The sequence below is a fragment of the Anopheles maculipalpis genome, chromosome 3RL (assembly GCF_943734695.1).
Source record: "Anopheles maculipalpis chromosome 3RL, idAnoMacuDA_375_x, whole genome shotgun sequence".
Taxonomy (NCBI): Eukaryota; Metazoa; Arthropoda; class Insecta; order Diptera; family Culicidae; genus Anopheles; species Anopheles maculipalpis.
Window position 1 is genome coordinate 35,080,492 of NC_064872.1, and position 27,675 is coordinate 35,108,166.

At 43.7% G+C, this 27,675-nt stretch overlaps 2 protein-coding genes and 1 long non-coding RNA gene across 3 annotated transcripts in view; 1 reads left to right on the forward strand and 2 right to left on the reverse strand.

Annotated features, from left to right (window-relative positions):
• Nucleotides 1-27,675, reverse strand: part of LOC126564281 (actin-binding protein WASF2) — a 501,777-nt gene that overhangs the window by 382,599 nt on the left and 91,503 nt on the right. The window lies entirely within an intron of this gene.
• LOC126565811 (myotubularin-related protein 14) lies at nucleotides 406-7,481 on the reverse strand. Its single transcript, XM_050223021.1, has 7 exons — nucleotides 7,312-7,481; nucleotides 4,457-5,006; nucleotides 3,039-3,777; nucleotides 2,619-2,969; nucleotides 1,318-1,431; nucleotides 633-1,088; nucleotides 406-563 (listed from the first exon to the last, which is right to left on the reverse strand). Exons 1-7 carry the CDS (start codon nucleotides 7,396-7,398, stop codon nucleotides 407-409), a joined length of 2,454 nt encoding a protein of 817 aa, XP_050078978.1. The 5' UTR covers nucleotides 7,399-7,481; the 3' UTR covers nucleotide 406.
• LOC126565920 (uncharacterized) lies at nucleotides 8,860-27,594 on the forward strand. Its single transcript, XR_007607104.1, has 2 exons — nucleotides 8,860-8,975; nucleotides 27,560-27,594. It is a non-coding gene; the product is annotated as an uncharacterized LOC126565920 (long non-coding RNA).

A 27,675-nucleotide genomic window follows, 5' to 3' on the forward strand; every position in this document is an offset into this window, starting at 1 on the left:
CTTTATTCGGAACAAAACAACGACTTTTCCCCCTCTCATCAACCTGCCGGTAGATTTGAAACAGGGTGCAGAGCAAACACTCCACCTGAGTTACAACACACGCTTTTGCTTAACGTAAAGTATAGAGGGGAGGGTTTATGAGTACAAAATTTAAACGAAAAATGTTTAACAAAATAAAAAAGGTGGTAAATTATAACGACGAATCAATTCCAACACAGTGTGTGCTGAGTGTGCGTGCGTGTGTGGAAGACATTGAGCCTATCCCGCTTTTTTTATACACAAAATACGCACACACACACACACAAAACATCCAAATTCCTATAGTCCTAGCTACTGTTGTACGACTAAGCATTTAATGGGTATGGGCGGGCAGCATTAGTCCTAACCGGCCTGGTGGAACTCGGTCCTACACCGATGTCCGGTGGGCAAGGCCAACTTTTTCCGCAAAGTTGCCTAGCAAACTGCCGAGCGCCGAGTCCGGTACCGATTTGAATTTGAATGCGATTGTCGAGTAGTAGCAGTTGTAGAAAAGTGTCCGCACTTGGTTCAATCGTTCACGACGCCTAGAAACGAGAGAGATAAAAGTAAAGATTGAAACTCGTTGGTAGGGAACCGCGTTTGGATTTACTTACATGGCATAAAAGTCGTGACTGTAGGACGAGCTGAAACATTCATCGTCCAGCAGCGTACAGCAGCTAGAGTCTTGTGATTGCTGCATAGGATGCAGGTTTGGTACACCAGAAAGTGGAACGTATCCAGGACCGTGATGGTGATGCTGATTAGCATTGGGCGTCGTTGCGGTAGTCGTGTCGGCAGTTGACCCTTGATTGTTACCGTACAGATTATTATATACATGGTGGAACTGGTTCTGTTGTTGTTGTTGCTGTTGATGATGATGGTGGTGGTGATGATGATGATGATGATGATGGGCATTGTGTGGTGCAGCATGATGCAGTTCCGTGGCTGAGTCTGTACTGCGAAGGCTACCGGTGCCAGAAATCATCTGCCAACTACCCACGGACAGGGAGGACGTCGATTCCTGGCGCTGTCTTAATCTACTCGCTACCGGTACTGAGACGGGACTAGTTCTGCGAAAAAGAAATGTGTGATAAAATTGTTAGCATTTTAAATATATAAATAATATGCTAGATAGAATAGCGGGATGCTCAATGAACTTTTTGAAATAACAGTAATCTATATGGGGATATCATAGGTAGCATGGAAATCCCTTTGCACAAATTGAATTTTGATAGGACGTTGACATAGAGAAAGAGAGGGAAAGAGTGTGTGAAAGAGGGAGAAAACATAGCTACTAACCTTTTCGGTTGCGGTGACCAAGCGCAATGATTACTGAGATTAGTAGTACTATCGTTCGATATGCATCCAATACTGCTATTACTACTATCGTGACTATGCGCTAACCAGCCATTGCTATTTGGAGGCAAAAAAATTTGGAACATGAGATGTGTGATGTGTGTTGGGTTTTGATTTTGTTTGTCATATTGCGTTTACGAATGGGAAGGAGAATATGCACAAGAAAAGGATATTGGTATGGTGGAGAGAGAAAGAAAAGAAATAAAAAAACATTGTAAAAGGATATACATGATAAAGAAAAAATGTAAAAACAAACACTGGCTCTCGTTGACGAGAGCCAGATTGTACGATACAAACGTATGCCATTGAGAAGAATAGACTAATCATACAAACAGACACCGCAATTGATGCAATATTGTTTCAATCTTTCTGTTTGATTAGCATTGTACTTCCACCTTTCACTTCAGAAAGTTAGGACCTTGACGATTGCTGTATTACAAATAACTGTCAGTTGGTCTTCACTTTAGACCACAAACTGATTGAAAAAGGATCATTTAATTGTGGTATGTTCAAAAATTTCTATTATTTGTTGCTGACCGTTTTTCTTGGATACATGTTACAAGCTCCGGAACGGCTATGATCAGCGGTCAGGATGTTCTTGACGATCGCCAAATTCTTCGGTCAGGGAAGATCGCTGATCTTCAAGCAAAAAAGCTTCAGACACACTTCTTCAGCAAATTTTTCTTACTTTTAGCTGTTTTAAATCATTTCATGATGCTCTGTTTATTATCTGTATATTAAACACATGATAAAAAAACGATCAACAGGTGAGTAGAATGCTAGGATTTTGGAAGGCCTCTTCACAAAATCGATAAAATCAGTCTATTTTTTAACAGCATATGTTGCCAGTCCAAAGAGAAAATGTGTACTAATAAAGATTAAAGACGGTTCTAAGCGCGTTTGTAGTTGAATGGGCGAAGGGGTAATAGCGAAGCTAATTAGAATTTCCGATAGTGTAGAATAGTAAGGTCCTTAAGCGAGTTTAATTCGTGACTTTTCACTATAAAACAGCGATTGATATGTGTATCTTCAGTAAAATGTATTTCGATATTCTTTAAAGAGGAGTCTATATATTATACTATATACATCAAATAAACCTATTCAGGAGAATGTCACGAATTGACGTCAAGGACCCAGAAAGTTCGTTCTACATTGGAAAATGGTATTTGCGTACTTTGGCTGGCATGAACAAATGGAAGTGGGAATATTAGCACCATACGACATTTTACAAACGCTTCTCTTACCCATTGCTCGCATTCAAACTGTCGTCATGTGAATTATGTACACCACCGACAACAATCGGCCGGCTACCGCTAGTCGCATGATGATGGATGATGGAACCACCGATCGTTACATTAATGCCACCGCTACCGGACTGTGCACTATTAACAGCAGCACCATTCGCACCGACACTGATGCACGTTTGAGTATCGTGCTGGGATGAGCTCCGGCCACTCAGACAACTGCACGTCGAGTTGAGTGAAACGCTCGAGCCTCTACTTTCCCCATCGAGCAGTATACCGTCGAGCATGGATTCGCTGTCCGTTCGTATCACACCTATGCTGCTACTGCCGCTGCTGTGCTTACTCTTGTAACTGCAAAGAGAGACACGATACGATCAATCGAAACTCCTACACACCCGCCCCGACCACCGCGCGACTTACCGTTGTCCCAAAATGCTGTACTCATCTTCGGCGATATACTTTAAGGCGTAGAAACAGAAGAAAAATATCACCTCACCCTTGTTCAAACGATCCGGCAGATTGTGCCCAAACAGCAGCCAATCGTACGCGATCGTAAAGTAAAGGATCTGGGCCGCATTTAGCGACTGATGGATGGCACCGTCCGCCCATAGCGAAAGGCGCAACAGCGACACAAACAGTGGCGTACGATCCCACCCACTGATGCAGTGTATTAGCAACCCGGAACTACTGTCCTGCAGGTAGCGCAACAATAGCTTCAGATAGTTTTGCGTGATCTTCACCAGATCCCAATCCTTGTAATTTTCCCAGTCGATCTGTAGCTGCGCCGTCACCGTATCGTCTGGTACACCAATGTTCGCATCGACGTGCGCTTGTGACCAGTCGAAGACGAGCCCCTCGCCGGAGTAGTTATTGTCACGGTAGTCACGGAAAAACTCGCAACCCGGGTACGGTAGCGAGATGATCTTGAATTCGGCGTACCGATTCTCTTTGTCCACCTTCTCGGAGGACGTAACGTTCATGCCGAACTTTACCTTCTTCTTCTCCACCATAAAGTCCACAATCGTGCCGACGTTTAGAGTTTTGAGTAGCTTAATGTCCTGGCTACGGACGCGATCGAACAGCTGCCAGTCGCTGTTGGTGATCGGTTCCTCGAACGTATCCTCGGGCAGTGAGGTTTCGCGCGCTTCGTACGCTTCCTCTGCAATTTGGTGTAACACAAAAAGGGGACATATTTCATTAAACATGATATTGTAAGAATAGGACTACGAATAGCAACTAGTGTTGGTAGATTCGGAAAATTCGAATCGGATTGGATCCTAATTGAAAGATTCGATCCGATTTGGATTCGATACGATTCGGACTTCGTTGGGATTCGATCCCTGTTCGGATTCAAAGGGATTCGAATCGATTGGGATTCCATTGGGAATTGATTCGATTAGATTTCATTGGGAAATGATCTGAAAGGGATTTCAATGAGATTCGATCTTATTTGGATTAGATTCGAATTGGATTCTATTGAGAGCCGTTCTGATTAGGATTCTCTATCTTCAATGACATTAAATTCTCACTTCTCACTATAGTGTGCAGCCACTTTTCACTATAGTGAGAAGTGAGATTTTGTCTGTTTTATTTGTGTTGAATTAGGAAAAGCAGTATTTAGTCGCGATTTCTGAACCCTTGGAAACATGCTTTGGTTATACAATGTTGACCGGTAACTTATTACGGGTAGTTAATGGAGATTATTGACTATTCTAGGAATCAGATTGCAGAAGAAATGTTTCAATATACGGAACACATGTTAACGGTTCGGATTCTGAGAGTCGAATCCTTGTAAAGATTGGGATTTCCAACACATTTAAGAACTTCATACAACTTACCATCTAACGTCGGAGAGGTAGCTGTTGAGTCTAGGCTATAGAAGAGGTAATCCAACCCGGAACGGCCATAAATTTCCGGCCCTCCGGACAATGTGGCCGAGCGACAGATGTACTTGCCCTTGTACAGTATAACCGGCAGCGGAAACCGTGCCCGGCACCGTGCGAAACGGGCTTTGTTAATAAGATCGCGCAGCTTGTTACCATCGTACGTCGTTTCGTAGATGGTTTGCTGCCCGGGGCCACTAGATGGAACGGTCGACGGTGGTGGTTGTGCTGGTGGTGGCGGTTGTGCAGGCGCTTGTGGCTGGCCAGATCGTGTGAGAAAGTCATTGATGCTGGCGAATCCATTATTAGAACCGCCGGTTGTTGGCGGTGCTGATGGTGCCTGAGTATTATTGCCTGAGCTGCCGGAGAGATTTTTGTACTCGTACTCCGGTATTAGCAGCGTACTGGGATAGTGCGACGATAGCTCACCGGTAGTGTTGCTGATCTCGATCACGCTGTAGTCCTGCTGGAGTAGTACGTTACACCGGTGCATAACGTCATTGCCCTACGTTGAAAGGAAAGGAGAACAAACACAAAAATACATCAGAATGGGTGTGATTGCGTGCAGAGACAACCAACCGAGGGGTTTCAATGGTTGAATATAGGTTATAAAATAGCGTGAAGGAATGTGCATGGTGTATGTTTGATTTTTTTCTTTTATGGAAGCTCCTACATTGGCACATTCGATCCACGATTTCATGCAAATACAATCGGATTGTGCAATAACTAATATTGCTTTGTTTTTGTTTCTTCTTTGTAACGAAGCTTTTAAAGTCTAATTGAGAAAGGTTCCCGGATTACATTCACCCATCATTTACACTGCCACAGTAGCAGATCAAAGGGGGTTTTTAAAAAGACTTTCTAGGAAATACCGGCCATCTAATATGTTATTAGAGTTATTGTTACCACGAAGTTGGATAGTGAGTCCTCACTACGAGCGAACGGTCTCGATGGGATTGGATCGCCGGATTCGGCACTGGATCGTCTAGATTATACAGAGCTCGTATCTAATACTAACTTCCCGAAAGCTTGGGTCTATTATCCAACTACTTTGAAATTTATCAAAAACTCAAACTTCGATAAAATCGTAACCTATTTGATCAACAGTAGCTCGCGTAAAAGCTAGCAACGCATCTCGAAGTTGTAGAAGTGCTATGTTCGACATTTAATGCTGAGAGGAGTTGAGAATAAAAACAATCCCCTGCATAACTACAAGTCAGCTGTTTCCTTTTTCTTTGTATGGACAATAAACCTTCTTTTCTTCGACCGAAAAGGAAACAACAAAACATCACTAGAACTAAAAATAGCTTTGCTGTTTGCAAATATAACGCAACCCCTTTTTAAAGTGATTTTTTCCCCTGTGTTTATTGCAAAATTTAGCATGAACCAGAATCAATTGCGATGTAAACAAATAACGCGCTGGTAAACGGCACAGAACGGTGTACACACAACAAATGCTTTGATTTGCCTACGAAGCAATGCCTATCGGATTTCGATTAAGGGTTTTCTCTTCAGAATTGAATTGTTTTAAAATTAGCATATACTTTCATGTTCCTTTGGGTGTTTAACAAATTTGCTTGAGTTTATCACAGCCTCCTGAGCATTTACGTTCTTCTACTAAGATGCCCTTCAGTTGAAAATTTAATCAACCGCTCTCGTACCAAATCGTACGAATTGAAGGAAAAGAGCAACCTGTGCTGCACAGGATGCTGATGTACACACATCCCAGTCATGAGTAACGATGGGAAAGTTGGGTGGGTGGTTGGGTAAGGGTGGATGCTTTGGATAAAAATAACAATCCGAAACGTGTCCAAACACACAAAGCATCCGATAGTGCCGCAACAAAGAGCAAAACGGAGTTATGTGTTTGTTGTTGTCTGGCATTTCTCCCTCTATTGGGTGGTTACGTTTTCCCTTTTGTTTGCTATAGACTGCTACACACGCACACCGGCGTGTTGCGAATAAACCAAGAATATCATTTCCGTAGTGTCGCGATTTCCGTCCCCGCAAACCGCATATGTGTACGTCGTTGTCTGCCGCGCTGGATTACTTAAGCGCGTAGTAAATAAAGTGCTCCCACCACCCCCTTTCTGACGGTGACGCTGTCTGACTACATGATAGAAAAGGACAACAGTAGTATTGTTACAAATTAGCGAATTTCTTGCCCCGCTCGCTTTCTGTGTAACAGGCGGTGTAAATGCAATGGTGTGCGTGGCTTTGGCTACTTTGATCGAGGGCACACAAATCTGACAACGTTTCACAACATGCTTGTGCCGCCCGCCAGCTTCATGATACCACCCACCACCCCATGTTGATGTTATCCACGTGTGTGTTTTAATGTTATTCAAGATTTGCTGCTAATTCCCGTGGGATCACCAATACACCCACCGGAAACCGGACCAAGGACGGTGGCGCCAGCAAGGTCTTCGCGTAGGGTTGTGGTTCCGCTTATCGCGGAATGTACTTCGACAACAAGGCCCCCCTTGTGCTGGTGTACGAGCAAGAAAAAAAAACATTCTGTGCACATGGAACACCATACAATCAACCTCCAGAGGGATCAAGTAGACAGGGGACAGGCGATAAATGTCAACGTCACGCGGAATATGGGTGAATAGGTTATATGGGATGGCTTACTATGATGGGGCTTCTTCTTTGGGCTTCGAGCACCGAGTCCACCCCACCCGTCGTGCATGACCTTCTTTTTCGCAATATTTTGCAGCTTTTTGATGGTGTGCTACTACACTACACTATGCCCTTGAGAAGACATGAAACGCGACACGGTTATACCGAGACAACCAGCCTATACCTACATTTTCACAATCCTTCGCGCGGTACATGTTCTTGGCGAAGTATTCCAATAATGATTGGATGTCCTGCGGTAGTATTTCGCAATTCATCCTTGCTGCTGCACATTGACGACGGCGGTTTGGATGCAGGAGCGCGTACGCGAAACACGGCGCGGCCGATGATGCTGGTGACGGTGACGGTGACGTGATGTGGCGACGGCGGCGGCAATACAGCAAAACCTATCACGCGCACTCTAATCAACGTCGGGTGCTGGTGTTGATATGGTTCCTCCGGAGGGGTGGGCTGTCCCACACACACAGCCTCGATACTTTCTGCTTCTAGATGCCACGAAGGATACCGCGAACAGTGCGCACGTGGGGTCAACGGAACGCTGTGGATCGTACAAACCACTACCACTACTGAGCAGCAGCAACGGAGAGCTGATGACGACGACGAAAGCAATACGCAAAATACGGAAATCGACTTTCTGGCTACGACGCAGCAAACAATCCTGTTCACAAAAAAAGGTTACGCACTTTGGAACGGTTGGCAGTGCCTGCTTCGGGATGACCGCGAGCTGATAAACAAAACAACTCTTGTCTTGTTTATCGCACACACAGATGCAACACGCACGCACGCTAGTAAGATTGAGTTGAATGATTTTGCACGATTTTTCCCCGTAATAAAAACACTCCAAAACGCAGGCAGGGTAACGATTCCACAGATCACATGCAGCCTGGGCAATGGATTAATACTCGCGAATTTCGACGCGTGGTACGATTTTCTGTGACCGCTTGGGGTGCAGCAGGGCGAGACGAGTAATTTTGTGTGTTTCCTTTTTGCTCGGACTTTCCCACTGGCAGGAAGTTTTTCTTTGTAAATAAAAAGACGGATTCGCGAGCAGCGTAGCACAATGAGCATCCGGTATGGTCCTGGTAAGTGACAGCTAGTGCCGTAACTTTTTGTGAAGAGTTTTTTTTTAATTTCAGTTATTTTAAAATATATAGTTGCTTAAAAAGCTTTAGATTAAAAACGCAAGTATTGACTATGATTTCATACATTAATACGGTTTTTCAATGATACAACAATTAGAAAAATATCTACAAACTGCAAACTGAAGAATTTTTATTTCAACGGATGGTTTTAAAAATATAAAAATAGAATTTTAGAACATTAAATAACCAGGAGTATAACTAGGAGCAAAGCGTTTATTTGTTTAAACTTATAAATTAAAAAATATTGTAATTGCATATCAGCATCCCGCTGTACTGCTTGAACAGCATTCGGAACCACATGAATGCAAGAATGGGTAGCTTTCACTAGTCTCCGTTGCGTGGCACTACACTGTACACGAGAGAAAATTGATAGCTCTGGTGTAATGAAATCTTATTGACGAATTCTTCTTTCTTTCAATAACTAATTAAATAAAAATTAAACATATTCTTTACCAGAAAATGCATGAAATCTACTTTATTCACCAAATGAAGCGTAATTTTATATTAAAATTAGGTTGTCAATAAAAAAAGAAAAGAAAATTGACAATCACCCACTGACAGTTGACAGCTGGACAGCACAACGCGAACGATGTCAAAATTCGTCACTTGGGTATTTTTCCATCTTCCGCGGAGTTCGTTCGATTTTCCTGGCTGAAAATCTTTGCTTTTTACCTTGCATATTTGCGTATCAGGTAACTAAAATTGTGATTTAACGGCAGGCAACAGCGTGCCCCGTGTGAAAACGTTCGAGTACAGTAGCGAAAGTGTGTGGAAAGTGCCGAAAAATCGTCGTCAAAAGTGGCCCGCACAGAGCAGAAAAAGGAAGAAAAAAAATTCGCTATGGTGGACGGCTCTCGAAGTTTTTTTTTCGCTGTCCCTATACGTAGCTCCGATGCGTAATCTCTCGCTCTCTCGCTTTTCCGTTTTCCGATCTCGCATACCGTAAGCAATCGTCTCGCTCTGGCAGCAACGAATGGATATGAGGTCGCTCTTTTGCTAGCCTTTTCTTTTCGACTCTCTATCTCCGTTTGTCCCGTGTGAATGGCTACGGTTGCTCCCGTTGGTGGGCTGCTTTGTGAGGGAATGGTCGATGACGACGACGGAACCGACGTTCCGATTGTGATCCGCTTTCGCCTACCCCCTTCACGTTTGGGGCTGCCGCTTCCCCCTCACGCAGATCATCTGGGACTAGCGATGGTACGGGTTATGGCAGCGAACAGCGGGCGGACGGTTACGTCCTCACCTCGCCGCACAGTCCATAGTACGAGAGTACGGCGATATGTATTAGTAGCGCAGCACAGATGATGATGATAATGATGGTGATGATGATGGTTGTGTAGTACACACATTGGTAGTAAAACGCGACCATCAGCAACTGTCAGCATCCACACCAGAGCAGAGAGGACCGTTGTGTTACCGTGGTAATTTGTGTGATAGTTCGCCATCGTCGCGTGTGTTTGCATTGGTGAATTTATGTGTGTGTATTTCATGTATACAAGAAGCAATCACCAGCAGCTGTGTGAGAGCAGTTGGAATTCATTTCTTCTAGTGATTTCTTACAAAAAGGCGACAGAAAACATGAAGTGAGAGGAAACCCCGAACTGTCGCCACAACTTGGATGTCGGTAATTGTCAGCTGTTTAAATGGTTGAAGGTTATTTAATGCAATGCAGCTTTAAAGCGCCAACAAGAAGATGAAAAAGAAGATAATGATGTCCCTCCTCAATACAACAATGGATATTGTGTTAAAATTACGCTGAAGTGATTACTAAGAAATTACTGCTCTACACCAAAGGATGCCAACTGATCAACTTAAGTTGTCCTGCACAACCCGAAATCATTTGTTTGTGTGTGTGAGTGTTTGTGTGAAAAAATAGCACCGAACATGGCCTACTCTGGATCGGAATCTGCCAACGAACGGTTAATCAATAACCCTGATGCACCGTTACACATCGACCGCGATACGGACCGTGGACAAAGAGACGACAACATGTAAAGGGTTGCATTCTGGAAAGATTTCATCGATCGAAGCAGCAAACAGGAAAGAAAGAGAGTGGCCACCACAGCAGCAACATCGAAGGAGAACATGCGAAACAGAGAAAGAGAAAGTGAGCGAGGATAGACAAAAAAAAAAACACGATGCCTCGTTCCGTTCCAACATATTTACATCCGATCCTTTTCGTCTGGCTGCTGCTGTGCTGGAAACTGTTCAACGCAAATGGAAAAATGGTTTAGCGAATTTGTGGAATGCGCGTAAGGGCATGTTTTGCTCGCCCATCTCTCCCCCACCGGGAACTCCAATTTTTCCAACAATTCAACCATCGACACAAAAACACGCACACATACATACACATACAGCGCATAATGGAGCAGCATGAAAATGGGCGAAAGGTGTATGTAGATGTGTGCGACGGGAATTGTAGCAGCGCATCCATTGGGTTGTGTACATGGGAGTGTATGTTGATACGCTAGATATTGCAACTAATACTACTAGTGAAAATTTCAGTTGTTTTGTTTTTCCTTTACAGGAAATTTCTTCCTCTCTTCATACTCTCTTACGTTCAGATTATTTTTTGGTTTCGTGCAGTAATTAAGGCCCTCTGCATCTGTCACTCTCCGCGGATATGTTTTTTACTCTCTCAGTCTCTCTCTTTCTCTCTCTCTCTCTCTCTCTCTCTTTCTCCTTCTCTTGGCTATTGTTTTTTAAATGCTTTTAATTGTATTGTGCTTTGACTTTGCGTACATACATATTTTACTCGTTAGCTTCATTCTAGACAATTTGTTTTGTAGAGTTTTTCTTTACTATATGCTTTTTACAAGCATACTGTTACACTCACACATCTACGCACTGTCTCATTAGTGCAAATGAATGAAACGAGTCGTAAGTAATCAATGACATGTCCGTTTTGTTGTTCAAAGCCTCTAAATAAACAAAAATAATATTGTTGATTAGAGAGGAGAGCATAAGCAGCAAATCGGAACCAAACACACCAAAAACCATCAAAAACTCAACTAAACGCTAGTTGTAGGTGTGTAGTGGTGTTGGTGACAGACAGCAACGGTTGTGTTGGTGTATTTATTTTCCTACGCGTTGCTATTGCTTCGCGATTGCCTTTTATAGATCGCCAGCGAAAGAGAGAAAGCTAGCGAGTCGGTGCGACAAGGCAAGCGATATGTAGCATAGACGTAAATAGCACGAGACAGCAATATACCCGCATTGAACATACGTATGTGCGGGATCATGCAAGCAAGCAAAAGGGTGTAAAATGTGCGTGTGTGTGTGTGTCGAGTGTGCGTAAAACATAACGAAGGAACTAGATAGTGAAATAATGCCAAAAAAAGTTTTTTAGGTTGTAAATTTGTTTACCTTTTTTTGTTCTTGAGCTTGCGATGGATGAATTGATTAATGAATGGATTGATTATTAAGCACGGACTTGTTTTTTTTTTTCCCGGAGCAGGAAATTCCCTTCACTGTTGCAAGATTGTTTGTGTGTGTGTTTGGTTACCTCTTAATGGCAACTTTACATACTGGTTGCCCCTAAACAAAGAATGTAGTGCCGCGTATGAGAAGTATTGTTGTATATATGAACCGTTTTGTACGGGGTGGCAGAAAACATGAACCCCCGGGGTGGTGTAGAAGGGAGGTTCTGTCCTTCTCCATTGGTACCAACACTAGTGCACCGCAGCAAACACACACACACACACACAAACCTATACAACAACGACCACTCATACAAACGTGGCATAGGGAAACGTACAATCGGTACCTGTTTGGTATGGTACCGTTTCTGTTTTTCCACCGTTGATTCAGTGTTCAGTTATGGCTGCCATTCGAGAGCTGCTCGGTCGTGATTGTTGAATACCTTCGGGCATGATTTTAAATGTCATCTGGCGGTGAGCATTAGTTTGTGTATTGATTGCAGTACCTAGCCAGTATCGCTACGTGCAGTCAGCAGCATTAGCAGTGGAGTTGTGAAATATATGTGTGTATGTGTACGTGTTTCATAATTCCTTCAGATGGACCATCTTCGAATGTAGTTTAAACATTGCGTTCCAATTTCTATGAGCCAAAAACACACCACCCTTAAAAAAATGCATTTACAAAATCCAAGAACACAATTCTGTCACACATTTCACACATCAACGTCACACAGTTCACGACGACAGGGGCGACAAGGACGGAGGGTGGTTTTGTGGTTAGGAGCGGGGAAATAAAGACGGTTCCCATTGAATGGTGTACGCAGTTTCTTTTTGCCTCATTGTTGCGTGTCCAAGAACAATTAAACTAACAATACACACAACTATGTTGGCGTGCGAAACTTGCATGGTGGTGATGACCTTTTTTTTGTGTGTTTGATGCCAAAGAGAAAAGAAAACTATTACAACTACCAAATAGGAGTTGAAGAAGAAATAGTGCATTGTGTGTATGTATGTGTGTGTGCTCGCTGTTTAAAGTGCTGGCTGATATGATTGTTGCAGATTATATAGTCACCTCGTTCATGTTGCCTGTGTTGAGAATTTATCCAGACGAAGCCTCCCCCATTTCAGCTTGGTGCATACGTGGCATATACAACTCGTTGGATACAGTTTTAGCAGATGGTTGACAGTTCCTGTTCATCCGTTCAAAGGATGTGAAACATTAATTTAGTTTCTACGAATGCTGATACTTTCAACCGTTTGCATAATTGGAAGGATGGTTTGTTCAGGTCCCTTGACCAAAATGAAGAAACGTCAAAACCAGCTGATGAAATCGTCGCTCAGTTGTACAGAAAATATTATGCAAACGATTAATGAATGGGGTTTCGGTCCCTTTACAGTAAGCATACAGTTAATGCTGAAATCACACGAAACACAAACAATAGAGCCACTTACCTGTCATTGCATTTGTCCGTTGGAAAGCAACCTGACAGCAGTCAAACTAAATAGACGATCCAAGCAGCACAATTTCGTTCGATTGGCTGTGTGAAAAGTTTGCGCAGGTACGAAGGTACACCTTCATCAATGCAGCAGTGGAAAAGTGAAAACCAAAACTGGAAAATTGCAGTTAGCGGCTTCGCTTGAAGAAGATTGTAAAAAAGTGTGTTTTCGCGTTCGTGTGTGTGTAAATTTTGCGGGAGAAGTTTTCGTCAGTGCGTAATATTGTGGTGTGCTTCTTCTTTTGGCGATGTTTTTGCTTGCCAATTTACCAATGACGACGGCGACCAGCCGTGTTGCCCCCTGTCGATAGAAAGTGAAAATGAAATCGCCAAATCCGCTTCCAAGCGTCATCGAACTCTTGCCATAGTGGTTGGAAACAACGCGCTTGCAATACCGCCATACACACGCACGCACACTCTTGAATGTAGTATGACTGATGAGGAGGAAAGGTGGGGGATGTGCGTGGCTCTTGCATTTTCCTAAGCTAACAATGCAACATGCCATTTTCTACGCAACAATGGCTGGAGTGTGACGGAGAACTCCAACCGGGAAAAGGTGGAGAACACAGGCCAGTGGTTCCAGATCCCACCTGTCCCACCTATAAGGCCACTCAAGGCATGAGCGTGACGAAGTAAACGAACGTGCAGAAAAACCCAAAACTTACAGCATGACATTTGGAAACATGGATTATCTAGGCTGTAACTAAAGCGCCCAATGCGGCCGTGTGTGATGGGAGATTTCGTAATTGTCACATTGCAATTACCATGGTTACACTCTTGCCAATGACAGATTCGATGTCGGATGATCGGTGGATGATGGTTCTAATTGGATTATTGATGACCAACAAGGTCAGGAAATATCTCATAGTTGAATTTGTTGGGCAATACAAACTCAGAAGATCTGGATTCCTTGACATGGTGCAGCTATAGCTGTGTTGTCCATCCACTCGCAACTCTACTGCTAGACACGAAGCTCCTGCCGTAGTTATGAACTTTTTCCAAAACTGACGAAACCATCCTCTATCTCGACTCTAAGGACGAGCTCTGTGAACTGCCCGATGATCTCATTACTTTCGGCTGTTCATGTCATGAGAATGGCACTGGACAACCAGACTACAATCGTTTTAGGCCGTCCTTATCGCTGGAGGAATCGCGGCAGACCTAAATTGAGTTAAAGTGACGGCTTTTCGCCTAGGCTTACTTCTTTCTGTAGGCTGTATCGAACCGTTAGGCCACTAGGAACTGTTTGTGCGACGAATGTAGTTGAAAGAGACAACCCTACAATTGATTGTAATTCTTTCAAAAGAACGAACGAATCGATTCTTCATATTTGTCATCCACGACTCTTCATAGAGCGGGGATGACTTCGGACGGATACTCTTCCATTCTCGGCATCATGTCAAGTTGTAGCTTAGGTACTGTTTGCAAACACGCCATCTAATGATTTAAAACATTCAATATGTATTCTGGGAAAATAGTAGTGTAACAGTGAAAATGGCCACCGCGACAGGATAAATCTTTCTAAAACAGTTGCAGCTTTCGGTGTGTTCCAAAATTACTGCTCTCTTTATTGATGTAGAAACGATCTCTGCACTAGTTTGGAACTAGAGATTGCCCTTTTTCCAGTTGATGCATACACAAAGGAACGAGCTACTTCTATGTTTTGCTACCGCTTTTATCGTTTTGTTTGTGTTCGATAGACCCAAAGTACGAGAGGCATAATGGATTCCTCCTGCAAGTGAAGGAATGCTTTCCTTCACTTGCAAGTGAAGGAATGGGAAGAGAGAGAGAAAGAGAAAAAAAGACAAACAAGATCGAAAAGAATAGTTTGGACTCATGTATTCACAGCCCCAGCTTCACCCATGCAGCACCATCCACGATCATTGCAGGTTTGCCCACGATACCTGTCTCCGAAAGTTCAAACTTCACCATAAAACCATAGGAAAATGACGAAAATGACTATATTATGCTATGGTTCGTTTGCGTGTGGAGGGTGTGTTGGCTAAAGCTCGGTGTAGCTGGTTGTAGGCCAAAACATTCGGATTCATGTGTCAATTCACACTCTGGCAGGAAACACAACCCTGCGTCTGTTCGACTGTAGTTCTCAACCCCAGTATGCTCGTATTAGGTACCTCAGTACCAAAGCAGGTTGCGGTTACCTTCACAAACATTCTGATCTCTTTACAGTCTTGCTATCCTCGGTGGTTATGGCTCTTCTGGAAGTAAAGAGCCACTATCCTACCCGTGCTATGTTTGCACCACCACCATTGGAGTGCAACAACTGGTTTGCCTTCTTTTTTTCGTGTGGAGGATTGTATATGTAAACTCCCCCGTGCAGCATCTTGCAGTTTGACCTTTATTTACGAGCGAACGAATAAAACTCTTTCTCTCACTGGTGTGGGATTTAATGATACGATGTCGAACATCTTTTGCTTAGCGTTGAAATGTCGGTTTTAGAAATCGGAACCCTTGGGTGGCCGAGGAATATTTACATTTTGTGCTAAGATAAACCAATATCTGATATTCTGCAAGAGTAATTTTTAAGAAAAAAATTGAATAATTTTATGCATAGAAGAGTCAGAAGTGAATGTGTCTAATCCTCATTTCGACATACGATTTTCCGACATTCTCTTAATTTTCGCGTTTCTCAGGTCATAAAACAAGTGTCTCATTGTTTGAAACAGTTAACCATTTTGATATACTAATGAACAATTCAAGCCAGCTAAGTCTTATGATTAGTGCATCTAGAATCGCACATTGTGAAGTCCTCACTCCTTAGGAACGATCCGTACGTCCAGTCGTTTGTTGTTTATATTTCAGTTCCTGATCTCACTGGCTGTACGGCCCTTCTCGTGTCCTAGAATCCTGGCCATCTAATTGCTTAATAGACTCACTGATACACCACGCAGATGGATAGTCAGTCCTGTTACTACGAGAGAATGATCCGGATGGGATTTGAACTTCGTTCCTGTCGATTGAAGACCGGTATCTTTGTAGCTTCGCTTCGCCAAATTTCCGGCTACCACGGAACCGGAAATAGTAAATTAATATTAATAATTAATTGTTAATGTCGTACAATTTCCTAGGCTCTAGTAAGTTCTCGTCCGCATTCGTAAGAGTTATGCAAATTTCCACCAACGTTTATGACTAATGTGCCTCCTAGTCCTACGCACCACCCTAGATGTCTTAGGCAGTTAGCTCTCTTCTTCTTCTAGGCTTAATGACCCACTAAGATAAGCCGGCCATCGAATGGCTTACTAGACTTGTTGGTACCACGTAGTTGGAACGTCGGTCCCCACAATACGGGGGAACGGCGCGGATAAGATTTGAACCCTAGTCCTGCCATGTGAAAACCAGTACAAATATGGCCTCCACTTAATTGATCCCTGGTGCTAATACGATTGCCTACCAATAGGGAATCAAATATTCAAAATATTTTGAAAGACATGTGTTGATCAGGCATTATGTTACGAACTATTCGACACCAACTATTCCGACAACTGTAAATCAAATTTTGCAAGCGTAAATCCCACCCACAATGCACTGTTGTTCAAACACGCAACGATTCGCTCGCTGGATTTAATCGGAAAGGACGATAATAAGCTGCGGTTGTTTTCGCGACTGTATTACGCACGGTAAACAGGTGTTTTTATCAAAAAACATAAAACACACTCGCCGGTTTTGGTTCTGGAAAACCCGATTTGAGGAGAAGTCGCTTGTACAATTCGTAAAATGCGCGCGCTATTTGGAAGACAATCGAATGGAAAATTACCGCGACTGTGAAGTGTGATAACGAGCGCATTAATACGTTTGAGGTGTGAAATGTTTGTCTTAGGTCGGTCGGGAACGATAGAGAGATCGGACACCGAAGAAGGCGACCCTACCGACACACCACCGCAGTGGGCGGTTTTTGAATGTGTGCGCGTTTCGAGTATTGGTTTCAACGACTACTTGATGTCTCTTGGTCAGTGCGAGCGACAGACAGAGCACCCAACACAACTGATTCCGTAATCCACCCGGCGTGGCCATTGCTGATTGACGTTTGTTTGAATGTTGCTTAAAAAAGCGTGAAAATGGTTGGAGCGCGTGGGTTAGTCACGTACCGACAAAAAAAAAGCGAAATAAGTCACGCACACGCAATAAAGCTGATTATTCGCTGTGCTGTGTGTTTGTGCCCGACATTATTAGCATGAGAAGCGAAAGGGGGGAAAAAGCTCCAACAGAACTGACCATTGGCCCATCCACAATTCCCACCTTTAGGGGACGGCGCGATAGTTGTTGCAGCTTTGATGCGATCAGAATTGAAACATCTTTCCTCGCGGTTTAAAAAACGCCGGAGAGAGTTTTGAGTGATCAACCGTGTGGGGCACATTCTGCGTCTGCCTGTCTGTGCACATACCGCTTTTGGAATGATCGGGAAGAAGGCGGAGGATTGATGTTGGTCGGCGCGCAACATTCGCCTGCGTTAATATTCAACGTGCGCGCGTACATTTTGCGATCGTTGTGTATGTGTTCTTTCCAACGCGTATGCAACGCCGAGTGCGGGACCCCGTGCGCGCACATACATATTCCGCGTTACTTAATTTTTGAGACGCAATTTTTGCGCAACCGCAACGAAATGCGTTCGATGTTTCTTCGTTGCTACTGCCGGCGCTGTCCTCAAGTCGTCCTTCCGATGGGAAGAAAAAAAGCGATCCGTTTGTGGTGCTGTATGCTATCGCACCACAAACTCGCATCTGGTGTATATAGTAGCTCCGCTCTTTGACCTGAAGCAGCGGGTGTTTCTTGCCAGCCAGAGCATGCATGGGTCCCTTGTGTTGGTTGACCATGCGATAAGGCTTATCGGGTTTCGGGAGACATTGACGAGGAACTGATAAATCGACAGCTGGTTTTACGGACGAAACTACGCAATTAAGGTCAACATTAGATGCGTGCAATTGCTGTGCGTTAAGTAGTTGCATTTATTAGCATGCTGATTACATGTTTTTAATGTGCAAATAGACGGCACCAAGCTGACAACTCGTATTAAATTGATTTCTACAACGAAATCTACAGATTCTTCTGCTTCTACTTGGCCAGCTAAGGATTGAGCACGTTGCGTTGACATAGCCAGGTCTCCAATCAGTTTCCAGGAAACTCGGTCTAGCGCTGCAGTCCTCCATCCACGGCTGCATCGGTTCTCCGACAGGTTTGACTCCACTTGATCCAGCCAATTATTTCACTGTGCTCCTCTACGTCTCGTGCCGAACGGGTCGCTGACGAGCACCTTCTTGGTGGGGCATGAGTCCGGCATCCTCATCACGTGCCCCAGCCAATGTATCCTACCGGCTTTGACTACCGTCAGGATATCAGCACCGCCAAACAGATCACCTAACTCGTGGTTAATTCTCCTTCGCCACACGCCCTGCTCGCACACATTGCCAAAGATAGTCCTTAGCACCCGCCGTTAGACAATGGCAAGTGCATTGCCGTCCTTCTCGCATAGTCCAAGACTCGTAACCATTAGAGGTCTTCCGGATGTATCAAGGTGCGGTAAATCGTGCATTTCGTGTGTTGTTAAAGTCTTCTGGATCGCAGGAGTTTGTGGAGTACGTAGTAGGCCCGATTTCCCTGAACAATGCGCCTTCTAATGTCGCTGCTTACGTTGTTGTCCGAAGTTACGATTGTACAAAGGTAGCAGAACTCCGCTACCACCTCGAGATCGTCGCCGTCAACTGATACTCTGCTTCCGAGTCGGGCTCTATCACGGTCAGAGCCTCCGTCAAGCAGGTATTTTGTCTTCGTCGCTTTGATGCTCCAGTCTGCAGAAGAGTCGCTCTTTTTGTACCCTGTCGCCCTTTTTGTACACTTGGTGTATGACACCCAGTTTCCACTCGTCCGGTAGTTTTTCCTGATCCCAAATCTTACCAATCAGCCGATGCATGATGGCGGAAAGCCTCTCCGGACCCATCTACAGATCCCATCTCCAGAGAAATCTACAGATTCTATAACTTGAATCGTTCGGCGTCATTTTCATGACGTGACTAGCACACGTGTGACTAGTGAACTTAAGGAAATTTAGGAAATGTGGTCAATGTCTGTTGCAGAAAGCTCTCTTTACACATACTCAGCTGATGTAGTATATCGAAGATTATATAGCGATCGCCTTTGTATTAAGTTATTGATTATTAACTATGTCAGTTTTGTTTTGGTTTTTATTTAGTTCTTCTTTGCTTAACCTTCTAGGGCAAGCCGCTCATCTAATCTCATATGGCTTATGAGACTTGTTGCTACTTCGTAGTTGGACAGTCAGTCCAGACTACGGGGAAACCGGAAGGGATTTGAAGTCAGGTCCTGCCGTATGAAGATAACACCGTTGTCGCTTTACCATCGGCCCATTTATTTTAACTCCATTTACTTTGGAGCGATGTGTACACATTCCGTCTCATTCCAGGAGCAGATCAATCTCCCAACGCGGACTATTACCGGCCAGTTTAAGCAGATAATGGTACTTCGCTTGATAGATTCGCTTAACATTCACCGGATGATGCCGCATGTTTTTGTAATTGTTTCCACTCCAGTCCACAACGGTCGGACACCGTACAGCTTCCGTTTTCGGATTGTATTTCGCATGCCCTCCTATAGTACCTAGTACTGTTGTGCCACGGTGTGTAGTGCTAGTGTGCAAAACCCCTTTACATCATGAACTGAGCGCGTTTCCTATTTCACGGTGAATGTTTTCGTGTGTGTCTTTTTTTTCGGTTTGTAGGGCAATGTTTGGCTAGTATTAATGAATATAATTCGGGTGGATCGTGGTGAAGAACTTTCGATTTTTCGTTCCACTCTACCGAAGACCACGGACCGACGAGGTGCGTACCGTCCAGCCAGCTTTGATTGTGCGTTTTGAGTTTTCTTTCCTGCTTTTAGTAAGGCCTGTGCTGCTGCACAGGTTGACGCGCACATCCCCCCGAAAACCCCAGCTGCCAATTTGCCGAACTCTCACTTCTTGCCATCAGGCCGCAGCTGTGTGTTCATGTTGTTCCGCTGAAGCTGCTACTACTCAGCTGGTCAGCGGTGTGATATTGCAGTACAAAAATAGTACATCGTTGTTATAGTATGGGAATAGAAAAAAATATGCAGGTTTAGATGGGTTTCAGGTGGAGGGCTTTTTGGTGAGCGAGTGTGTGCTTGTTTTTTTTTTTTTTTTTGTTGGGAGAGTCTTCAATAAAAAGCGTATCTTATAGCGAAGGTGAAACGCCGCGCAGTGCGCTTTCGACTACCAATTTCTAACCAAAACTCTGATCCAAGATGAAAGATGAGCTGCTGCTGTTACTGTTACTGGTTTGATGGTTTACTTTGTGTGGGGAAAACAGTCACGACCCAACCCAAACCGGACGTGAACATACAAAATGAGAAGAGATCATCAAGCGCGGTTCAAAAACTCAAGTGGGCCCTCTACATGTTGTTTTCAATGGCTTTGAGTTGATAGTGAATGATAAAGATGCATTGTAAGCTTGAATATCGGTTGCTTCTTCTTCTTGGCTTAACGACCGGTAGTAGGTGATGGGGGATTGTCTTATATTAACGGATTAGTAGAATTATTGATACCACGTAGATTGAATGGACAGTCTCACTATTAAGCGGAGAAGGTCTGGATGGTCCGGATATCAATCGCACCGGCTTCCGTAAATAATTTTAATGATTTTGGTATCTATTTTTGCTGATTCGCTAATGTATTGGCGGTTTCTATATCAGTGGTCGAGGATTTCATAACCGCTTGCGATATTCTCTTAAGTTGGCCCGTCGCACGCTAACATATGCATTTCCCTTTATCAGCATTTAGAAACGGCGAGTGGGTTTATATAGTTTTTGAGAAGTATCCATAAAATATGTAATGACTTAGCGCGTTTTTTTTTTAATTTTGTTCCAGAAAAGGCACAGGTTTTTGCTTCTAACAACTCCAGGTATAACACCCTCTAGTGTTGACATTATGACACAGCACACAGGTGTGGCATCTGCCTAATCCATCATTCTTGTGGGAGTGAATGGTCTCATTTATCGCGCAAATGTCAACGGTTGATGGAGATTATGCTTCAAGTCGCCAACACTTCTCAACAATTCACTGAGCAATTCACCATTCACTTTTGAGCAAACTTTGCTCGTTTGGAGTAGAGAAGGGGAATGGCATTTTGCGCATCATCTATTGCAAAAATCCTCCACCGCCCGCGGAACAAACCAGACCTTCGATTCGTTTGCATAAAAATGGTTTAAAATTTCCCAATGAGAAGCATTGTTTGGTGGTGTGATAATAAGCTAGATAAACCAAAAATTTGGAGCATTGTAGGCGACAGCGTTGTGCACGAGGTCAATGCAAATAATGCCACCCTAAGCAACTTTGTAATGTGCACGATGGCTTCCAAACACCATTTCCATCCGTTTCGGCGATTGGTTAAATGTTTACCAAAGCCAAAATTTTGTTGCAATCGTCAATATCGTTCGGAGGTTCGGGGTCTTCTCTGCTTGCGTTAGGGTATTTTTGTGCACATTTTCAAACCGCGTTCGGTATACGCGCGCGGGTTGGTTTCACTCAAACGTCGTGGAATATTTTTCAATGTCATGTCTTGTGTCGTCGGGTTTGGCAGATTTTTTTTTTGTTCGGAGCTGCTGTTCCGACTGTTCTCGCGTTGGTTGTACCCCGGGGTAAACAAAATGAGTGCGTTTTTTTTCGTATCCTTGAAAATTGTACCGGACGGACACAGGTTAGGAGGAACACTAGTCTGAACGATTCAATCACTTATATTTAAAAAATTCTTTAGAGTAAGGTAAATTTTTAAGAATAATTTGTTAAGTGTCAGATAATAGAACAATTATATTTCAGATCAGATATTCCACGTGAGATGCATGAGAAGATCTTTGATACTCTTATCTTCGCTCAGGTATCTCTCGTTGAGTTTTATCTGTCATAACTTTTCCCGATGTGATCTTCTGAAGATAACATGTGTTTTGGCAGACTGCAGATTTCGAAGCATTACAGTCAAATGATAAGATAAGGAATGGAGAATGGTAACAGTTATGAAACACTGTTTCGATGCTTGTGCTGCTGCTGCATTCGCGCGTGTTTTCATAATACCTCTTTGTGCTGAACTCTGCATCTCTCGCCATCAACAAAATGTTCCAGAACCTAGATGATGACCTAGACGGTGGTACCAAGACAGGATGGCAACCGAATGCAATTACTACATTATGCATCAGATGGAGAGAGAGAGAGAGAGAGAGAGAGAGAGAAGGAGAGAGAAGGAGAGAGAAGGAGAGAGATAAAAAAGGGCGATTCCATTGCGCATCATGCACACCAACATAGCATTTCCGGTGTTAGTGGTAGTGCTTTTGCTATTGTAAAATGGTCTCTGGGTGCTTGTGGGATGATGGGATTGGGTAGATTAGCAAACCCGGGGGAACCTTGCCTTGTGCACCACTACGGGACGCTACTACAGGGGCAAGTCCATTTCGGCTGATTCCGATGATGTATGTGTGATGTGAAGCGAGAGAGAAGGAGAGATGTTCTTTTTGTGAATTGATGCCGTGGACAATGACGTGTACCTTCGGAGGGGTACGGACGCTTTGTTGGTCACTATTGCAGAATGAGCAGGACTCTGAACTTTTAGTAGCACAGCTGAGATTTAGCTCACCTAGATGATGAAGAGGATGAGCAAGGACGTGGTGCAACACTCAGAATGCAGTTTTGTAATTTGATTCTGCGATTGCACAACTTGAGTGGACGAGTAGAGAGCAGTTGGTACAGTCAATGTCACACGCAATCGTTTGGAATTTTGGGGTCATATTGATGGATCTCCGGTAGTAGAAAGGAAGCATTTTTAAAAGTTTTTTCAACACTTAATTATGTTTGGATGTTTATGTCCAAGTTGGATAGTTTTCTAGCTTCATCGTTCTTTTCTACTCACTCAGTTACATATTTGATGCAAGTCAGACAATTATCTTCAAACATATCAACAACGAAACATATAGCTCTCACACCGGAAGTGCGCCATGGGCATCTGCGCATCAAGTGTAGTACTATGTTTTGTTCTTCCTACTTTTTACGCATATACTCTTCGATATACACTCTCGTACACACGCAAACACACAACCAGCAGCGCGCAACACCACACGCAATCTCTTGTTCGGCAATCTTTGACATTCTCCCACCACCCATCCACATCGCGGTGGAGCAGCTGATTTTGACAGATATGTCGAACAAGCGGATGTGTGTACGCGGGTGTAAGGGGTGTGTGTGTGGGGAAATATGGGTGACCCCGCGCGCGGTATTTTCTTTTCCGTACCTCACTGTGGCCGTTTCACTTTTGCGTTTGCTCCACTTTCTCTCTGCATCGTCGTGCTGTGGCGATCCTTCCTTGCTTTACAGTTCCCTTAGCGCCTGTGAACAATATAGTTGTCCATAAAACGGGAAGCAGCACGGTGAATGGCAAGGTGTGAACGATGTACATTTCCGAAGCGGAACAACCTTGCAACATGTGAATGGAAGAAACAAAAAACAAAAACAATTAACTATCCAGTGAACTGTCACTGTGGCTGATGTGGGTTTGATGTTTTTTGTTTTATCACTTGTCGTCTGGCTGGTCTTTTTGTTGTGTTGGTAGAAGTGAATCCCAATGAGGATTCTTCGAATCTTAATAACAAGTAATCGCAGGATGCTGTTGCTAACGAACAAGTAGTAGCAGCTGTACTAAGCTTGGTTTGTTTGGTAAGAAGGAAATAATTTATGGAAATTGTGATTCCTAGAAGTTTTCAATCCACTATCGAGACCGATCGGAACGCAGAAGGAAGTACTTTGGACACATTGCACACCATTGCTAGCTGTCAGGGGTAAAGACTTGTGAATGAGGGTGGGGATAATATTACTTTACTTTTAGCAAACGGTCTTTTTTAGCACAAGGAAGAAGGAACGAGAGACATTGCGAATTCGAAAGTTCAAGGGCGGCCATATGATGTTGATGCAGTTGTTGCGAGCGAGACATACGGCTTTAAATGTATCATATGAATTGTATGTATGCTTAAAAATCCTTTCGCACGCTGTGCATATAAATGGAGGTCATCGGCAAAAATGCAAACCGGTGGAACGAGTGTGTTGCGTGTGTGTGTATAAATGAAGAGCAACTGATCAGCCGGAAAACGCCGGCAAAGGTCAGCCTTGTTGCTGTTGATCCGCTTTTCTGAAGGGTGTTTCGGCAAAGAAGCACAAACAAACCAACGCTTGTGTGATGGGAAACCAGACATCAACCACATTCCGATTGGCTTTGCTAAAATCAATCCAGCAGAATCCTAGTTTGGTTCGTCACTGCGAGACACAGTGCAGAGAGTTACATACAGTTTGCAATGGTGTCAGTGAGTCTAGGCACATTGAAACATACCGCACGCACATTCAAACAAATACACGGCCACACACAACCAACTAACGCGTGTGTATGTGTCGCGTTTGCTGTGAGCGAGAGAAGAAGGAAATCACCACGAAGAAGATCGCAAATTTGCGGTCACGCATGAATCAGCATCCTCGGGACCACGGGGTTATGTTGATGATGATGTGTGATGTGAGCTGCTATTTTAGCCATCGCCACCGACAGCGAGGCGCTTGAATCGAAATATTGGCAAAGTTGTTCGTTTCCCGAGTGTGTTTGTGTGTATATGTGTGTGCTGCGGTCATTCAAAAAATCCACTGGCCGTTTTTATGAAGGAGGCAAATTTCAAGGCAGAAGACGAGGTGATTGTACGGACTCCGAACTCGCTCTGACTACGAACTTTATGAAAGTTTTCTAAACACTGCAATTGGCGGTGCGAGATGGCGCTTGAAGGCAGCGGGTGCCCTTGATTGAAGCTGGAAACGAATCCGAATGTCTCTGGATGTCAGTGCGAGCTGTACTTTGGTAGCCAATCGCCAATCCACCAAGGTGTATACCGTTAAAGAGAAATTACCTGAGCATCATGATGGGATGAAAAGGTATCATGTAGTGTGTCAAGCCGGACACACGTTCATGTCCGGTACCTACATGAAAATGGATACTAACTGCTACCGTACCTTAGCAACAAATGGTTGCTTTTGCAAACCAACTGGAACCGCCGGGGGAGCGACTGAGTGCGTAGTGTGCCGTAGAGTCGATACCATACGCCAAGGCCATCCCCATTTCCATCCACTGCAACAAAGATCCATAATTATGCGTTTTTCTTGTCGTGGCCGCAATTCCTACTTTTGCCAAGATAAACGAACGATGCGAGCGAACGAAGGTGGTCCATCTCGTAAGTTAAACTCTCCTTCTCCAGCCATGAGCACTTGAGGAATCAGCTGCGTTGAAACGAGTGGGCCAGAAGAGACGCATAGACTCAACATCAGCAACGAAAGGAAAACGGTACAGAAGGAGTACAAGAGAGAGGGAAACTGGCTTAGTATCCGGTTTGGTGTTTTCTTTCCAATGTTTTCTGGTTGTTCGAGCAAACAAGCTGAACGCGTCTAATGTCAAAAGCACCCAGAGCTTATTATATCGTTAAACAAACCATTATCGAGATCGAGGGATCATGCGCTGTGCTGTGAACAATATCCTTCTTTTTAACGAACTAGTAAACGAAGACTCTCTGGTGAAGCCGTTAAACCGTTAGCGTGGGCGAACAATGGTGTGCTTTTAATTAGAGTATAGAATTTTGCATCCATTTCCATAGCAGTACGTTGACAGAAATGGCAAGGAATGCGTTTTTCTGTACGTCATCGCGATCACCACTCACGCATATTCCGTAGCACTGACCGTAAATGGCGTCAACCGTACTGTGGTGATCGATTTGTGCAAACAGTCCATGGGTTTAAGGTTAGTAAACCTTCCATGCTGCGCCACAATCTTTTGACAGAGTGGAGAACCCTTTTAAAAATTTAAGGGTTGCTTCTCGTTTGCAGGCATGGTAGGTGGCCACATCATAACGGGGTTAGACAGGTTGAGCTTCTAATGTCACTTGTATTTGTGAGCAAAACTTCTCCGTTTTGCTAATAGCGGACTAAAGTGCGAAATCGGGCGTGAGTCACCGTGCTATGATTGATGTTTCATGATTGAGGCTTTTATCATTTGCCGGACTGCGTCGTGGCACTTGAAACGATTCCCATAGAGCAAAAGTATGCATATGACGGAAGTTTTTTTGTAATAATAAATTATTATTCATAATATAAATTAAAGACATACGATTTGTCGAACTCTGCAGGTTGGTTTACTCGAAGTATTTTCGGTACATCTCAGAATTCTCGATCTCATACGTGATCAAAAGGACATTATTGTGTTCTGCTTGTCGAAGACTCCTACCGACACATTACAGAGCAGTAGATAGCCACGTCGACTACCGAGACTTTTTTCTAGAATCTTCCAAAACGTCATGTTCCAGCTGATCAAAGAAATACGTCAATTGCTTTCCACTATCACAGCCAACACACATACACAGATACGCATAAAAGTCGCTCTAGCGCGTGGTGCACAGAATGCAAACATAAACTGCAACACACCTCGGGACGGTCGGATTGCACCCGTTCCTTGCTCCTCGTATGTACAGCCTTAAACGCGCGTACAACTCTCTACGCCTGAGAGTGGGATGTAAACGTCTCCGTTTGTGTTATTGTTATAAGTGTTACGGTGTGTTTGTCTCTAGGAGAAAAATATGTGTATCTACTCCACTAACATAAAAGATTAAGAAGCAAAAAATGATGGTCATGGGGTCGCGGTCGAACCATCGTGCAGTTAGGATGGGATGTTTTTTTTGTTGGTATTTCTAGTTAGCGAGCTATATTTAGATTTACCCGTAATTCGGTTTTCGAGAATGAGTAGGTTTTGTTTTGCTCCTGTGTCTGCCTTTTACTACAAACGGTTACGGTGCTATGGCCGCCTATTAGTAGACCATCGTCGCGAGTGGTCGACCAACGAGAGTGACCATTTATAAAGCATTAGAACCATTGAGAAGATTGCATTTTGAAGTTTACACTGTGAATATTTTTAGCGTAAGCAAATGGGGGGATCCAGATTTTCGCACGAACGACGCCATCGTCCAATAGTTGCCCAAAAAAAAAAAAATCTTTCTAACCGTGAATGAAACGTCAACAAACCAAACCGAATGTACTTGTGATTTGCAAAACCTGTATATTACGCTTATTAACTTATTGGCGATCGTTCTTTAAGGTCTAGTTTATGACGGGAAGCAAAGAGATTACGCCGAGAGATAACAAATCGGAGCACGCAAAATCGATTCTATGATCTTTTTTTGTAGTACATTTTAAGACTCATTCATACCATCGCTTCAACCAGCACTAACTTTCTTAACTCATTCTTCACAATCTTTTCGTTGCAGATTAAACTTGTACAAACTAAGATTATCGTGTGGTGTGACAGTGGAAGCGTAATTTTGTTGTCAAATCGGTCGAACTAACCGATACAAACCGCCGTTCCCCAGAACATACACACCTT

What these genes read in the sequence shown, in the direction of transcription:
- LOC126565811 (XM_050223021.1), bottom strand. Translation starts at nt 7,398, where the DNA reads ATGAATTGCGAAATACTACCGCAGGACATCCAATCATTATTGGAATAC. An exon ending in GCGCGAAGGATTGTGAAAAT is followed by an intron (nt 5,007 to 7,311) that starts GTAGGTATAGGC and finishes CTTTCAACGTAG; the next exon opens with GGCAATGACGTTATGCACCG. An exon ending in TACCTCTCCGACGTTAGATG is followed by an intron (nt 3,778 to 4,456) that starts GTAAGTTGTATG and finishes ACCAAATTGCAG; the next exon opens with AGGAAGCGTACGAAGCGCGC.